Raw genomic sequence first — 16,088 nt, forward strand, 5'->3', positions numbered from 1 at the left:
TTTTCTATTTTCTTCTCAAAAACATAAACATTAAATTGTAATTGTATTAAGGATAAGTGAGTATTTCATAGTAGCATCTGAAATGGTTCAAAAGGGTACTCACAACAAACACCTGAGAAATTGTGTTAGTAAAGCATTGCCAAATGCACGTAAGATATATCAAGGAAGATCATAGTTTGTTTTTTTTTCTCCAGTAAAGAATTTGAGATTAAATGGCCATTTAAGTCCCAAAATACGCTATCCTTCCTTTGAACCATATTAAAAGCCAAGAAAACAGCCTTTCTTTCCTTTTTTTTTTTCTTTTAACACATTCCAAGCTGTGCATAGGCAGTGCGCTATTTGCGCCGTTTTTTATGTTTAGTTTATAGTATTTGACACGGCACATTTTGAGCTCACCTGATACGACCGTGAGAACTTTCAATCGGTGGAGTTTGGATTGAGGTATCATTATCCAAAAAGCAGTATATTACAAAGATATTCTGATCGATTTTTGATGTCAGTATTATTCATTTTAATATCATCAATTTGCTATTTAAAAAACAAAACATAATACAAAAGAATTCTATTTTTCAAGTGAAAGCTTCCAGTTTTTGGATTTGGTTTCTACCACACACTTATTGGTACCATGTCATTTGACATTATAATGCACATCTTTCATCTACAACAACAACAATATTAATAACAGCACATCAAAATTGTAATTGATCTCATTAAATTCAACATCAATTGACATTGATTTCCTACAAACTAATACCATGTGAAAACATATTAGATAATGTATGCCACCAAGAATTTTCAATTATTTTTGTCACCAAATTTACATCAACATTTGTCAATGTGTGCCAACCCTGCACATACCATAATGCATGCATGTTCTTTTTTAAGTTTCAGCTGTAATGCAAGTTATAGTACGAATTCTTGACTTCATAACATAGTGGAGCACCACTTCAAAACTTGGTATTTAACTTTTTCCTGGCTTCTTTGATTTCCTTTTTATTACATTGGTTTTGGCTTTACTGTGAAAACTTTTTTCTTTTCCAAAAAGGACATTTGGCGTTTTGGCCCTTGGACTATCCATGGCGCGCAAAACGTTTCAACCTCGAGCCCCCACGAGAACCGACCCTCAACGCGACGGACGGCTCTGATTTCGGCCAGCGTCAAAAGCTTTCCACGACGAAGACCCATCCATGATCGAAGCCACCAGAAAACACCTAACCCGAGTGCCCGTGCCGAGGAATCTGCGCTCGCGGATAATCGCCTCGCCCGGATCCGATACGTCATGGTGGGTTTCGGATCCGGTGTCCATCGACCCGAATCCGATCCTCACGGCGGGTGACGTCGTGCTGAGCTGGCGCGAATGGAGTGCGGACTCCGGGTTCCGGCGGGCCAACCCGATGAATCCACCGGCGGATCACGCGCCCTGCCCTCGGTTGCAGTGTTGCACTGACTCGCGGAGCACGCACCGTATTAAAATATTCCATATCCGATGTAACTCGACGTGGCAGATGAAAGTTGCGTCGTTGGCACTAAAATCAAACAACAAATAGAAAAATGGAAAATCGCAATCGTACCATCATATCCATTAGAATTATTGTACGATCATTAATTATGCCAAATATAGCCGGCTTCCATAAATATTATTTGTGTCAAACTTAATCAGACTTACCAAATTTCATCTAGATTAATTTATGATTAATTATGTCGGATTTAGTTAGTCTTACCAAATTTTGTCAGCCTCCTACTACTATATAAAGGTTGGTCCTAATATTGTAACGACAGATAGAAATACAATTCTTTTCTCTTATTATTCTTTTTCAATATGGTATCATAGCCTAGCATAAAAAAAAGATGAGCTCAGACATTACCTTTCTTCCCAAGCCAGCAGTGCTCGATGCTAGATGCCTCAATCCTACCCTGCTCTGCCTCAAGTCTGCAAAACGAGTTCGCGGTGTTCTTCTCTCCGTCACTAGATCTCCAACCCCCTTCGCCGGTCGGAGAGTTTACCGGTCCATGTTCCAACAATGTGGAGATTAGTAATAATGGAGAGATTAAGCGGTTGTAGTAGGTGGCGGCATTAACAACCGGTAAGCATGGAGTTAGTTGTAAAGGGACAGTGGTTAGGTGTAGGGATTTAACAGTGACGAAGGTGTCACAACATTAGATGAGAAAGATTATTACAATCTTATAATAACTAATAGAAAAAAGATGCCATGTAGATTGATTATCCTGTGCCGATTTTTCTTCCGACAGTATCTACTTTTTAACCGTGAGTTTGTGATAAAGTAATATTAGTGATAGCGAAAATAATGGAGGATATGAAAGCATGATAGCATGTTACATTTTGTTTATTTTGTATCAAGTAGATAATGATGAAATGATTTTGTTCTCTTAAAAGACTTGTATTTTTTAGCATTCAGAATTCGGATATTAATAGATGCATTCCTAAGCTTCAAGTCTAGATAGTTATAATACAATTAGGTTTCCTTTCCTTTCTCTATAAAAAGACTACAAGTGTTTATTTTGTTAGACTGGATCAACTGTTGGAATTTAAGCCATTAAAAAACTGCAGTAATGTGTGATGCTCCATATTAAAGCAAAGGCTCAGCAAAAAGAGTTTACCTATTGTCCTTTTCAAATATTCATTGTTTTATGCGTGGCATGGCATGTAAGTTCTTTGCTCTAAACAAGGAAAAGGAATACAGCCATTCCACTCGTTATACGGAAATTAGCGGCCAACTTTAATATCTTTGGTTGGTCCACAGATTGATGCTATGAAGTGCTTTGTGATGGACAAATTATAATCTTTTTTTAGATATAAAAAAAGTCATTCAATTGGCAAGTCAGATCCTCTTCTACTTTTCAATTATTTTTAAAAAAATAAGAAGATAATAACATTTCTTTATATAAAAAATATTTATTAATTATAACTTTGCTTTTTTTAATTCATTTGAGTGTTTGCAAAGACATATACTTAGTATCAAACACCGAATAGATCTTCAATATTTATATAACACCAAAAAATTAATATTTTTTGGTTAGTTTTTTTTGAACGAAATCTTAGATCGTTACAAATAGTATCAGAGCAAACTTAGTCCATAATTTATGTGGATTAGAAGACACTACAACATGGGTCTAATGATATTTATGATTAATGATAGGATTTGATTATATTTGGATTTGATAGTGATACTTTGATTGGATTTGATTTTAATTTTCAGTCCGTCGAGGACACTATAGCTTAAACAAAGGAATATGTGATGATCTATATAAGTGTGCATTTAATCCCACATTGGTGATAATAAGTTTTGGATATTTATATAGGACTAAAAAATTTAAATAATATTTTTTTGTTAGTCTTTTTAAGTGAAGCTCTTAATTGTTATAATTCACAGGGTACAACCAAAATCTAAAATAAATTGTTAGATTTAACCTTGGAATGTCTTCATTACCTATTTACTTAAAATATTAGAATAATATATCTAACAAACACCTGAAAAAGGCAATGTGCTGTATAACATTATTTTTTGTAAAATATTCAACATGTTTATTCATATGTTGCTAAGCTATCTCTAATTTTCCATCCGTCGACTTCCATTGAAACTCGAAACACTATGCTTTAATAAAGCCCTTATCTAGCAACAAATAGGGTTATTGGTTGGCTCGCCTTCTTTGCTGCACAACATTTAAAAAATTTTTTAAAAAAAATCAAGAGTTTATTTTTTTTATCAATTTTTTTAAAGCACTGTTGGCTGTACTTATATAAAATTAATGTGGGTCTTGATTGTATCAAATAAAAAAACTATATAAACAATTAATTTTCTCCCTCACGGCTCACGGTAGGATAAAAGGGCGCCTCACAACATAATACTTAATGAGGCATCTCATTTTCTCAACTTTTATTTTACGTTAGAATTATTACAAAATTATTGATTGATTTGTAATTAATTATACCAAATATAGCCAGCCTCTATAAAAACTGATTATGCCAAATTTAGTCAGCTTTACCAAACTTCACCTTAATTGATTTGTGATTGATTATGCTAAAAATAGTCAGCTTTACCAACCTTCATCAGTATGTTAGTGCTATATAAAAGTTGCTTCTATATATTATAAAAATAAGTAAAAATATAATTTTTTTTTTCTCTCATACTTTTTTTTTCTCAATATTTTATATTTTATTTCGTAAGGAAACCATGCCAAGGCTTGGCATTCTGAGTTTTGACACGTGAATAAGGTGAGATGAGGCCGCCACCTAAATAAGGTGGCCCGAGGGTCCCACCACGTTATTCTAATTCCAGGAAAAGGGTCGCTATTATTTGGCTACCGGTCGTCAAGGCAGTCGCAAAAGTCCACCAACCGACGTGGCCCCTCCATTTTCCCCATGTATAAAATATATAGCCAATCTTATCCATTCGTGTCCATGGACCATGGATGACAAATTTAAATACAGCAAGGAGCGATACATGGATGCGCCATTCTCAAACCGCCAATTTTCGTACCAAAAAGTATGGTATTATATACAGCCATTACATCATCTAAGATAAACATCTTTTTATTTATCATCGTGACACATTATGTATTGAACTAAAGGTACCTCACTATATTTTAGTTCTCATCTATCACTGCGGCGTGTCATGTATTATACTAATGGTGCCTCATTATATTCCACAAACAAATTAGAGTCATCCATCCATGAAATAGATGATACAGCGACTGTTTGTGATCGTATTTAAACCCGTGCCATTCTAGAGCACACGAACCAATATAATTATGAGTTAATAAGGCTCATTGTTTCTTAAGACTCTTTTGATTTTCGAGAAAAAAAAGGGAGAAAAATATGGTCAACGAAAAAAGAAAAATATACCAGTTGTTCAATTGGAGTTTTTAAAAGAGAAAAATAGAAAAGTAGCAGTTCCATAGAAATAATATCTTATATTTCATGAGAAAAAAAAATCATAGAGGATATGGAAAAGCCACTTTTCCATTGGTTGGAAATTGTAGTCTGTTTTTTCCCCCCAAAAGTACTCTTAAGCCATCAAACCCATAAGTAAGATTTTTTTTTATAATAATGATATAATAGGTATTTCATATAATTTTTCTATGAAAATAGATGCTCAACTCAACATAAGCTACTTTATAATGTGCCACTTTTTTAAAATCAACTAAACAAGTCCAAACTATTTTCTCAAGCATCATATTCTCAGAAATAATCTTCTTAAAAAAAAATATTTCGGCAAGAAAAAATTCTTTTCGCCAACTAAACGAGTTCTTGGATCAAATTACATGGAATGCTTTGAAGTTTTGGGATGATGCGTGACTTCATGCAGCATTGCCGGCGTACAACTTGGTGCAGGAGGGGTCAGCGAGCGCCAGTCATTTAAATCTAGCTGTGTGGCAAGTAGATCTGATACTTTCGTGGCATCCAAACAACTGAGCCAGCGTGTTGCAGCAAATGCTTATCCAATAGGATTTGTGCACCAATGAGATTGAGAATGACGTGGCATGGAGAGCCCTGGGCCACCCGTGCCAAATCCAATGAGTTGAAGATACTCATGCAGGTGAAAGGAGCCCATCAGATGTTGATACCCGTGTCCCAACTTCCTTTTCGTCTCCTGCAACGAAGGAAGAGAGATGATGCTACGTCCCTAAAATCCGTTTTCTGATGGCCCATGCTGACTTGGATGGACCAAATACGTACAGTAATATATTGCAAGTTGGCGAAGTATTTGGTAGGGGAGAGCGAAATTTGTGGGCCGTTTTGTTAGTTGATATAAGTAGTTTTATGATACAAAATGGAACGTCCTCGCATGGAATTACTGTTTGTTGCCCTGTCATGATCTCGTAGATCCAGGATGATCTATTTACCGCAAAGTCTTCGTCTTTTGTTGAAACATTAGGTGCAAGATGTGACAACCCATGTAAATAATCGCTGTCAACCTAACATTTATATATGTATGTATGTATGTATGTATATATAATAGAGAGAGAAGAAAAAAAATAGAGAACACACACTCTCTATATATATATATTAATTTTAATTTATACAACACAGTTGTAACAATTCAGGATCTCACTCAAAATGACTAGCTCAAATATATTTTTTTGGATTTTTTGATCCTGTATAAGTACCCAAAATCTATCCAGCGAATGACCAATGTGAGATTAAACACATGCTCACATGGGTCCTTGCATACTCTCTCCGTTTTAAGCTCCGACGTTCTCGTTAGGCTAAGAGTTTAAATTCATTCAAATCTAATTATAAACACCACGATTGGCCCGTGGTCAACCCCAATAGAATCATGCTGCAGTGTCCTCGAATCCACATAGGTTATAAGCTGGATCCGCTCTAATACTATTTGTAACAACCTAAGACCTCACCCAAAATGGCTAACTCAAAGGTATTATTTGAGTTCCTTAATCCTGTATAAATATTCAAAATCTATTCAGCGAATAACTAATGTAGGACTAAATATACATCCACATGAATTCTCACAATAGCTAGATATCCTATCTTGTGTCTCGTATGGTCACTATAGAAGCAATCTAATTTATCGATCAAATTTTGTTTTACCATCGCATTCATCAAGACTCAAGAGTTTATCAATCTCATCTTTATGGTGAGCATTTCCGTCGTCTTGGTAACATGAGATCCTCATGGTTGGTTACAAGGCTTGTCCTTTACTTTTGACAGCCAGCGAACCTCTCTATCCCTCCTTTTCTCATCGAGAGAGATATAATTGAAAACTTATATATTCAACACCCTCCTATGACACGTGAATCACGAATGATATAATTCAGACCCTGAAAGTTTTTTTAAAAGAACTTTATAGTTGGAAAAAAGGCCATATATATATTAAAAAAAGGTACAATAAAAGGACAGTTCGGTCTACTCGGCAATGGAAATGGTTAGGTTTTGTTTGGTCTCTCGTTAAATCAAGGGGGATACTTCAATTGCCGGAGAGCTTTCTGGCCCTTAAGGGTATATTTGATTTGTGGGGTCGGAGAACGGGTGATTTTCATTTCAATCGTTCCGTAGGAAAAAAGTTTATTCCAATTCAATTAAAAAAGAGAATGAAAATATTTCAATCTTTCAAAAGCTAATTCCAACTCTTTCTCAGTATGCAAATCCGATTACGATTCCCATCACGAATCGAACGCATTCAGAAACATTCATGTTTCCATTTCAACCTATTTTGATTCCGATTCCCGAGCTATTTTAAATAAGCTACAGACTCTACAGGGATATAACTTCTGCTCATGATGGTGGGATGGTTTTGACGATGTGCGTTGGGGACTAAGCATGCTTTCTACGGCTCTTTCGCTCCTTTGGAAAAAGCTCGGAACAGAGTTGTTTTTGACTATAAAACACCCTACGGAGGCCATCTTGGCCAATGTCCCATGAGTATTGTAGGCAGACCTCTCAGGTTCTTCATAAGTGTCATGAAAATTGTGTTCGTTGGGAGCCATCTTATGATAATTTTGTGAAACACTGATGAATCTTCTGTGAATTCTGGCAGGTTAGCTAGTTGGCATGGCATGTCTGATATGGGCGAGAAACTTGTTTGCATGATATTTCTGTTGTCTGTGCCCAGAGAGATCGAAGATGCACTATGTGGTCTAGTCTTTAGAACTTGATCTCAATTAAAAGATAAAGAATGATAGTTACTATCTCTCATTTGTTAAATAGGTGTTGTATGAGATACAAACCGAGCACTGCCTCTTTCTTATGATCAATTTCATATTTTAGATGAACTTGTGTAGCTGGAATACCATCCCTTATCAAGAAAGCAAATATTGATTTAGTAAAATACATTCTCTTCACTCCATCAATCAACTGTTGAGAAGTAAAAAGCAACTATTTCTACTCTGTTTGCCAATATTTTTCTCATGCACATTGTTTCCTTGATTCTCTAGTTCTTTTCTCATACATTCGCATCAAATGATAAAAGGTTCTTTCATTATATATTTTGTTGCTTAAATTTTTAAATTGAATATATAGGTATAGGAAAGGGACTTCAAACAGCTACTAGATGACAAATGAGAATAGATTTTAATTGTCGAACAATCATGTGGTTGCCTCTTTTTGCTCCTTCCCCTATCCATCTCTTATATTATCCGGTGTGACTAGCATCTAAGTGATGGTTGATGGTAGGAGAGATAGAGTTGGAGTCTCCATGAGTGATAATTTTTTCTTTTTCTAGAGGAGATCTTGTGAAGACGAAAAGAGTTGGCGAATCGTGAGAATGAATTCCATCTATAAATCCCAAGGTTAAAGTTGGTTCGTGCATGAGCATGTGGATTACAAATAGAGTTGATCATAAACCAAATCTAGGTGCAGAAAATATCAAATTTTAAATAAGCCTCAACCGAAGTCTAAATAAAAATAAATCATTTGAACCTGAGGTCAGGCCCATAATCATTGCTAATTACATTCTTTTAGATACTTTAAAGAATAAAGGAGTAACATAAGTTGGAGTTGGTTATTTTAAGAGAACTTCAAAAACTGTATCATCAATTGAGCTACTTGCGAGATCCACAATTTCTTTTTTTAAAGAAAATAACGTTCACTCTTTTTTTTTTTTCAAGTATCCTTATTTTGTACTTCCCACATATCCAAATTGGAGCAATATCTCTAAAATTACAATGCATGGAAGTCTTTGAGTTTATGGATTGAATAATCATCTGCATCAAATATATTGATATCTATAATCCTAAAATCAAATTCAAACTGAATGGTGAAAATGTCAAGATTATGTGCGTGTGTATTTTTTTATGGAAAGATTAAGTGTACGTTCAAAAAAATAAAAATAAAAATAAAAGCATCTACCTAATTGTCGGCCCGTTTTACCGAACCACCAAGCAAACCCGGTCCATTCTTAAAATGAGGGGCATTTTAGTCATTTTACTACGGATTCTGGGGCCCGAAATAAGGGCCCTTCTTCCCCACTCGCCCGCGCCTCCGCCATCGTCGCCTGTGGTAAAAGAAGAGGCTAGGGTTTCGGAAACATTTTTCTTTCTACAAAACTCTAACCCTAGCCTTAGCCCTCGAGCTCGGCCTCCAGGGGCGCTTCCATCCATGGCGACGACGCGGGTGCTCTCCCAGAAGGAGCAGGACATCCAGATGATGCTCGCCGCCGACGTCCATCTCGGCACCAAGAACTGCGACTTCCAGATGGAGCGCTACGTCTTCAAGAGAAGATCCGACGGTATCCAATTCCTAGCTCTTGGAATCTTCCTGCATATTCCCATTTCATGCCAGGTCTGTAGATTTGTGGCGTTATTTCTGCCGGTGAGAGAAGGCAGTAGGATGGACTGTTTATGAAGATCTTATGTTTTTTTTATAAGTCATTTGGAGTTTTATTAAGGTTTAGTGGATTAGGTCAATAAAGGAGTCAACGGAAGTTCCGATTTTGGTAATGGTATCTCATCCCATAATCGATGGTTAGCTGGAACTCTGAGTTTCTTTGGCTTTTTAAGTTGAGTTCTAATTTCTTTTTATTTTTTCGGCGCTTGTTTGATCTGATTCTGCTAGGTAAATGGAAATTTGGAAGTCGTTGTGCCAAGTGCTAGATAAATTTTCACCGTGCCTTGATATACCTGTCGATATAATTCTTTCTTATTTTCTTTTATTTTTGATGGTACCAAGTTTCTGATAATGTATCTCGGGTAGGGACACAGTAGACGTGATATCGTGGGGATAACTTATTGATTTAGTGGTGATATTATATAACTTTTGTGAATCGTGATGTTTCTCTTCTATACTTGTTTGATGTATTTCTTCTCTGTTATTCGCTTTAATTTTGTTACTCGATCATAATATTTTTCTGCTTCTCCTTTTGAACCATTGAAATATAACTTTATTGTATACAAAAATAGATGATAATTTGTGGAGCTGCTACAAGTTCCTCAGCGATTTTCTTTGATGCAAGGAAATAGGACTTTTCCTGTATGCCTGGAGAATTTTTGGTGTGCTTTTCCTGTATGCATGCAAGGGAAGTTTTTGTTGGATACCGATATGGCCCGCATGTTTCAATGGATAAGGATGTCGGATTATTGATACAGTCAAGGCACATGAGATAGGCATAGGATAGATGAGAATTGTGGATGGGGGCCAATATCTGGAAGTGGTGGTTGAGAATAATACTTTGAAGTTAGCCCAGTGGTAGCATGAATTGATAGCACTTTATTGTTTTCCTTGTTTTGCAAATATTCTATGGTGATTCTGAGATGCTGTGTAAAGGAAAGTGTGTGAGCCTGGGCTTGAACCATTACTACCTGCCAAAAATGGTTGTTGTTACCTGTTATTGTTATTGAATATTTCAATCCACAGAGAATGCATATCTAGAGGGGGGAGGGGCATTGATGGAAGTTTGGGAAACACTGTTCATAAATGCTTTATGGTAACAATGGACAATGAGTGCAACTCTGTATTGGAATGTATCATGTGGAAGAGTTATACAGCCAACCACAAGTAGTTGTGATTATGCTTTTGTGACTTTGGCTTTAGATGGGTTATGTTAGAATCAAGCACCAAAATAGTATGAGGTTGCCAAATCTGCCAACTGCAAATGGTCATTTTACCTGTTATCATGATGTTGCATGCTTCTTTTAACGACTTTAAGAATCGAGAGTTGGGATAGTGGATGCATGGCTCGCTAACACCAATTACCAATTTCCTTAGGTTATGACAATATTTTCTTCCAGTATCATTGCTTAATCTTTGAAAAGCTAAATACCATTATTGAAGTCCTATAACAAGCAATATCTATTTTTAGAAAATAAAAGAGGCTGGATTGCTAACTGTATTTCAGCTGATTTTTTGTAGCTTTCTGCAGCTTTGTGGCTCTGAGCTGCCCCCGTTACTGTTATGCTTTGGGTTTCTTATATCTAGATGAGTTCCATATAAGTACTGCTTTTATTACAAATTTGATATATTTTTGAATTATTTCTTTGATTGAACTGTGGCTATATTAAGTAATTTCTGTGTTCTTCCTTGTTTTTTCTCTCACCTTTTTTTATATATAACCATTGCAGCTTTTATGACTTCTTACATCAATGAATTGTTTCTGAAACTCATAACGTATTAATTATCCAGGTATCTTCATCATCAATCTTGGTAAAACTTGGGAGAAACTTCAGCTAGCTGCTAGGGTCATCGTTGCCATTGAGAATCCTCAGGATATTATTGTCCAATCTGCAAGGCCATATGGTCAGAGAGCTGTCTTGAAGTTTGCTCAGTACACAGGTGCTCATGCTATTGCTGGAAGGCACACCCCTGGAACCTTCACCAATCAGCTTCAGACATCCTTTAGTGAGCCACGTCTTCTCATCCTCACTGATCCTAGAACTGATCATCAGGTAAATTTATCAGCAAGAGCGGTAGGATTTAGTATTTGACCTGGAAATGGACATTAATTCCTTCTGTTCAAAATACCTGCAGCCTATCAAGGAATCTGCTCTGGGAAATATTCCAACAATTGCCTTCTGTGACACTGACTCTCCAATGAGATATGTTGATATTGGAATTCCTGCAAACAACAAAGGGAAGCTCAGTATTGGCTGCCTCTACTGGTTGTTGGCTAGGATGGTTCTGCAGATGCGTGGCACTATCGCTCCTGGGCGTAAATGGGAAGTGATGGTAAGAGACAACTCCCTTACATGCTTTTAACTTTTTCCCCCTCTTCACTTTGAAGCATTATCAACCAATCATCTGGAGAAGAAATGTTTCTATAGCGTATACAATGTTTGACTCTTTTTTGTGGTTTTCTAATTTGCTGATGTTAGGGATCTTCTTCTCTAATTATATTTGAGTTTCTGATTCAGTTTTGTGGTCTATGCAGGTCGATTTATTTTTCTACAGGGATCCTGAGGAAGCTAAAGAACAGGAAGAAGAGGCTCCAGTGGCCCCTGAATATGGTGCAGTTGCTGATTACACTGATGTGGCGGTACCCACTGCTCGGTGGACTGCTGAACAGTGGGTGCCGGACATGGGAGCTGTACCTGCCGTTGTTCCTGTAGTGCCTGTGGTTGAGTGGACTGCTCCTCAAGGTCAGGACTATTTCCTAATTCTCCCATCCTTCTAATTTGACCAATTTTTCCACTTATATGATTCTAGTTACTCAGACTTTCTTCGTTCATGGGGCTTCATGGTTATCCTCTGCATAAACTTACTGTCCAGCATACTGAGCATAGTTATAGCTATTCACTTGCTTGAGATTTATGTTCACCAACTTAAAACAATCTAACTGCTAGTATCTAGTGTGCCCTGTTTAAAATGTTGCTCTTAAAAACCACTAACCCTTTATATTTCCAGTGGGACCATTTTGGCATACTATTTGGTCGGTCATGAGTGTGCACCTTGGTTTATAATCTGCCCCAAGTTTCCTTTCTGTGGCTTTCCTGAATATTGCATCAATAGCTTTATTTTCATAGGATTGTAAGCAGGATCAAGGAATGACAAGCCTCATTCCACTAGAGATGGATTTGTCTACTTCGTCAGATGCTATCAATCCTTTCTATTCCACATAGTAAGCCTACTGGAAACCACGATGCAGCGAAGCAAGATAATCTTCTTTTATATTGTCATAATGTAGAGTTATTCTGCAGCGTGTGGTTTTAGTGTTGCTGCCACTTACCTAACTGTTTATGTTGTTTGTTATCCACGCTTGATGTGTAGATATATGCAGGCCAAGTATACTGGTCTATTGCTGGCTTTGTATGATGGTCCCATGCCATGCATATCATTTATTTTTTCGCTGCCTGTGTGTGTGGCATCATTGTTCTCTTCATATTTGTTTGAAGAACTATTTTTTATGTCCTTTTCTTTTCTAATGAACAGCCCCTGTAGCTGGCGATGGATGGGAGGCGTCTGCAGCCCCACCCCCACCTATGGAAGGTGTCGTTCCTCCAGCTGTGCCCTCTGGTTGGGAGCCTGCCCCTCCTGCTCCCTCAGGCTGGGATTAACTGCAGGCTAATTGCAGTTTCAAGTTCCTCGCATGTCAAATTTTCTTCCGGCAATCAATTTTAGATGAGCTTTGGTTTTGCTATTAGTCTTTGGCCAACTATGATCTATCTTGCCGATAGGGATGTTTTTTTTTTTTAACCTAAAAATCTTGAAACATGATGTAAGTAAAATTTGAAGCTTCAGGGAGAATAGTTTTGATGTCCATGGCCTCTTGTTTAATATTATTTGTGCATTATTATTTTCATTGAACAAGCTGTGCTGTTTATGATTGATTAATGCTACTGCATTGTTTATGATTTGGTTTACTGCATTGTGTTTTGATGTCTTTGCTTGCTGCAAGATTTTGGAGGTATACTGGGTTTGCCACCGTCACGAATTTAGAGCATAACAAACGCTATATGCTTGTATTGCAGGCTATACAAGCATGCAAGACTGCAGACCATATTAAAATAATAATAATTTCTAAAAAATATTTAATTAATAATTTATTTAAATAAATTTTATAATAGTTTTAAAGTGACATAAGTCGGCATTTGCTAACAATTAACATAAATTAAATACAATAATTAAAAGTATATTCAAAAGATCTAACACACCTATGCAGTTGGATTTGAAAAAAATAGAAAATATAATAATGAGCTATACTAGTTTAGTAAGCAACATAATATCCTAAAGTAGGTTTAAGCATGCCAAAAAAAAATTAAAAAAAGCAAGATATTGATTGAGAAATAAATTAATTCTCGAATAATACATACATTTTTTTTGAAAATATATTTTTATTTTTAAAAACTAATATCAGAAATTCAACAGTAAGCTATAGCCATGTAACCCAGTAGCATAGGTCGCACAAAGTGCCAAACACCACTATTATTAACCACTGGCGGTGCAGTGTTCAAATACCACTATTCTAATCACCGGTGGACGGTGTCGAAATTAGTTTCTCATAGATTATAAATCAATAGAGCTAACAAATAATAACCATTGGCGGAGACAAATCATAGTAATGCTGAGAATATATACATATAAAATAAATTTTATAAATTGCCAGTCATATTTTCTAAATTTCATAACATAACGCATAACATAATTTAAAATAATTACTATCATAAGAGTAACATGCCTAACCCGTTTAACTAAGTATAAAACACGTATCATAATCAAATTTAGTAAACTAATTATTATTTTACTAAAAATTTAGAAAACATACTTTGAAGCATGAAGTTACTTACCTCTTATCACTTCTAAATCTCACTCCAGTTACACGGGTCAGGTTCGCCTATTTTAATATCATTAAAATATAATTAACTTTAGGTTATCTTAGAAGCTAAGCAAAATTAAAATACTATTGCGGATACAACCTTATGCCCAATCAGAGTGAATCAAAGGCAATGCCAATTAGGCGGCGGTACCTGACTGCATAGGTCAGTCTGAACAATGTGAACTAAACTGATCAAGATCAGATATAATTTAAGTGACTCAATGAAGGTTAATGATGATAAAATTTTAAAGAGATTTGACAATGCCGAGGTAACGGAGTGGCCTACCGTCCGAGTACCAGGATGGTTCAAGGCCTCCACCAAGGGCAACTTAGTTCTGAACAAAGGATGATAAGATCTTAAACTAAGATTCCTAAGCGTACTTAGAGAGAGAAAAAAAGGGATAAGAGAGAGAAACAAGAGAGAGAAGTAATACAGAGAAACAAAGAAGAAGAAGGAAGAAACTAAGGGCTCGTTTGGTTCGCGGAAAAAGAAGGGGGGAAAGTGTGGTCAATGGGAAAGTAATGAGATGCCTCTTGTTTGGTTAGAGTTTTCAAAGGAGAGAGAAGGGAAAGTTGAATTCTCATGGGAATATGATTTCCACATTTCATGGGAAAGTCTTTCCCATGAGAAACATGGGAAAGTTACTTTCCCATGAGGCAGGAATTACTCCATTTTTACTTTTTCCCAAAAAGTCCCTTCAGCATTAAAGAAGCATTAAAGAGACATTAAAAACCTAATTTTTATTAAGGGCATAATAGGAATTATACATAACTTTCCTAGGAAAGTGGATGGCCAACCAAACATAAGCACTTTGGAAATTTGTCACTTTTCCATGGTCAACCAAACATGCCAAAAGTACTTTCCTAGACATCCTTTTCCTAGGAATTTGTTTCCCAGGAATCATATTCCTATGAGGGAAAATGCTTCCCGCGAACCAAACGAGCCCTAAGAGAAAAGAGAGGAGGAAGAAGAAGAAAGAGGTGAGGGCCATGGTTAGGTGGCTGTGGCGGTTGACATCCAGAAGACTGGGGACAAGAGACATTTTGGCCCCTCTCTTTCTTCCTTCATGATTTTCGACGATGAGGCTCCGGTGACGGCCCAAGGTATCAAAGGGGATAAGCCCCCATCTTCGGCGACAAGCACCGGCAACGGAGGTGGCCCAAAAAAGAAGAACAATATAGGTTATGGGTTCAGAAAACAAGGGATGAACAGAACCCCTTCTTTCACGAATTTTTTCGGTGAAAACACAACCGAGGATGAGGTTGGTGAACTGAGAAACAAAAGAGAGAGATTAAGGCTCATACCTCTAATTCCGGCGGGCACAGGGAGCTTAAACGAAGACGATGGCTTATGCGAGGATCTTCCGATGAGGAAGAACTAAGAGGGGAGGTTAGGCTTATCCTAGCCTTCGGTAGAGTCTGTGGTGGAGGACTCTTCCTCTTCCACCGGCATGGTTCACTAGGGCTCTACCCCGTTCTAAATGGGAAAAGGGCCTTCGGGCCCTCACTTGGTGTTAGACCGGCCAACACCCTGGCCTAATGAGGGTGGGCCTCACAACCCCCAAATGCTTTGAACCACAGAATCAAAGCGAATTCTACCAACCAACATGTTCTTGCTAACATGCCAACATGTTCGGACATACTTTAAAGCATATTCATCAATTTTGTAGATATTATGACTCGTGAAAATTGCCGAGAGCACACGTGGCAATCATGTCACATTGTATAAGAGTTGCAGATTTCTGATAAATTGAAAACAAAATGGTTCAATCTCTCTTTTAAAAGAACAATCTTTCAATTCATTTCGTGTAGTTACAAAGTAATGTCTAGTGCTAAAACATTTTTTCCCTTTCTCGAGGATAGTTT

General features: G+C 36.9%; 1 protein-coding gene and 1 long non-coding RNA gene across 2 annotated transcripts; one reads left to right on the forward strand and one right to left on the reverse strand.

Annotated features, from left to right (window-relative positions):
* Positions 1 to 8,952: 8,952 nt before the first annotated feature.
* Positions 8,953 to 13,269, forward strand: LOC103714822 (40S ribosomal protein SA-like). Its single transcript, XM_008802240.4, has 5 exons — positions 8,953 to 9,206; positions 11,096 to 11,358; positions 11,441 to 11,638; positions 11,841 to 12,048; positions 12,839 to 13,269. The coding sequence occupies exons 1-5, from the start codon at positions 9,077 to 9,079 to the stop codon at positions 12,961 to 12,963; spliced, it is 924 nt and encodes a 307-aa protein (XP_008800462.1). The 5' UTR covers positions 8,953 to 9,076; the 3' UTR covers positions 12,964 to 13,269.
* Positions 10,897 to 15,612, reverse strand: LOC113463232. The gene is made up of 4 exons (XR_003387108.2): positions 15,528 to 15,612; positions 14,194 to 14,240; positions 11,435 to 11,528; positions 10,897 to 11,347 (listed from the first exon to the last, which is right to left on the reverse strand). It is a non-coding gene; the product is annotated as an uncharacterized LOC113463232 (long non-coding RNA).
* Between the last annotated feature and the right edge of the window lie 476 nt (positions 15,613 to 16,088).

Source organism: Phoenix dactylifera, chromosome 15 (assembly GCF_009389715.1).
Source record: "Phoenix dactylifera cultivar Barhee BC4 chromosome 15, palm_55x_up_171113_PBpolish2nd_filt_p, whole genome shotgun sequence".
Lineage (NCBI taxonomy): Eukaryota > Viridiplantae > Streptophyta > Magnoliopsida > Arecales > Arecaceae > Phoenix > Phoenix dactylifera.

Bases quoted from the DNA above. Each gene is read 5' to 3' on its own strand.
- LOC103714822 (XM_008802240.4), top strand. From the start codon at position 9,077: ATGGCGACGACGCGGGTGCTCTCCCAGAAGGAGCAGGACATCCAGATG. The intron at 9,207-11,095 runs GTATCCAATTCC...TTAATTATCCAG, and splicing joins CTTCAAGAGAAGATCCGACG to GTATCTTCATCATCAATCTT. The intron at 11,639-11,840 runs GTAAGAGACAAC...TGGTCTATGCAG, and splicing joins GGCGTAAATGGGAAGTGATG to GTCGATTTATTTTTCTACAG.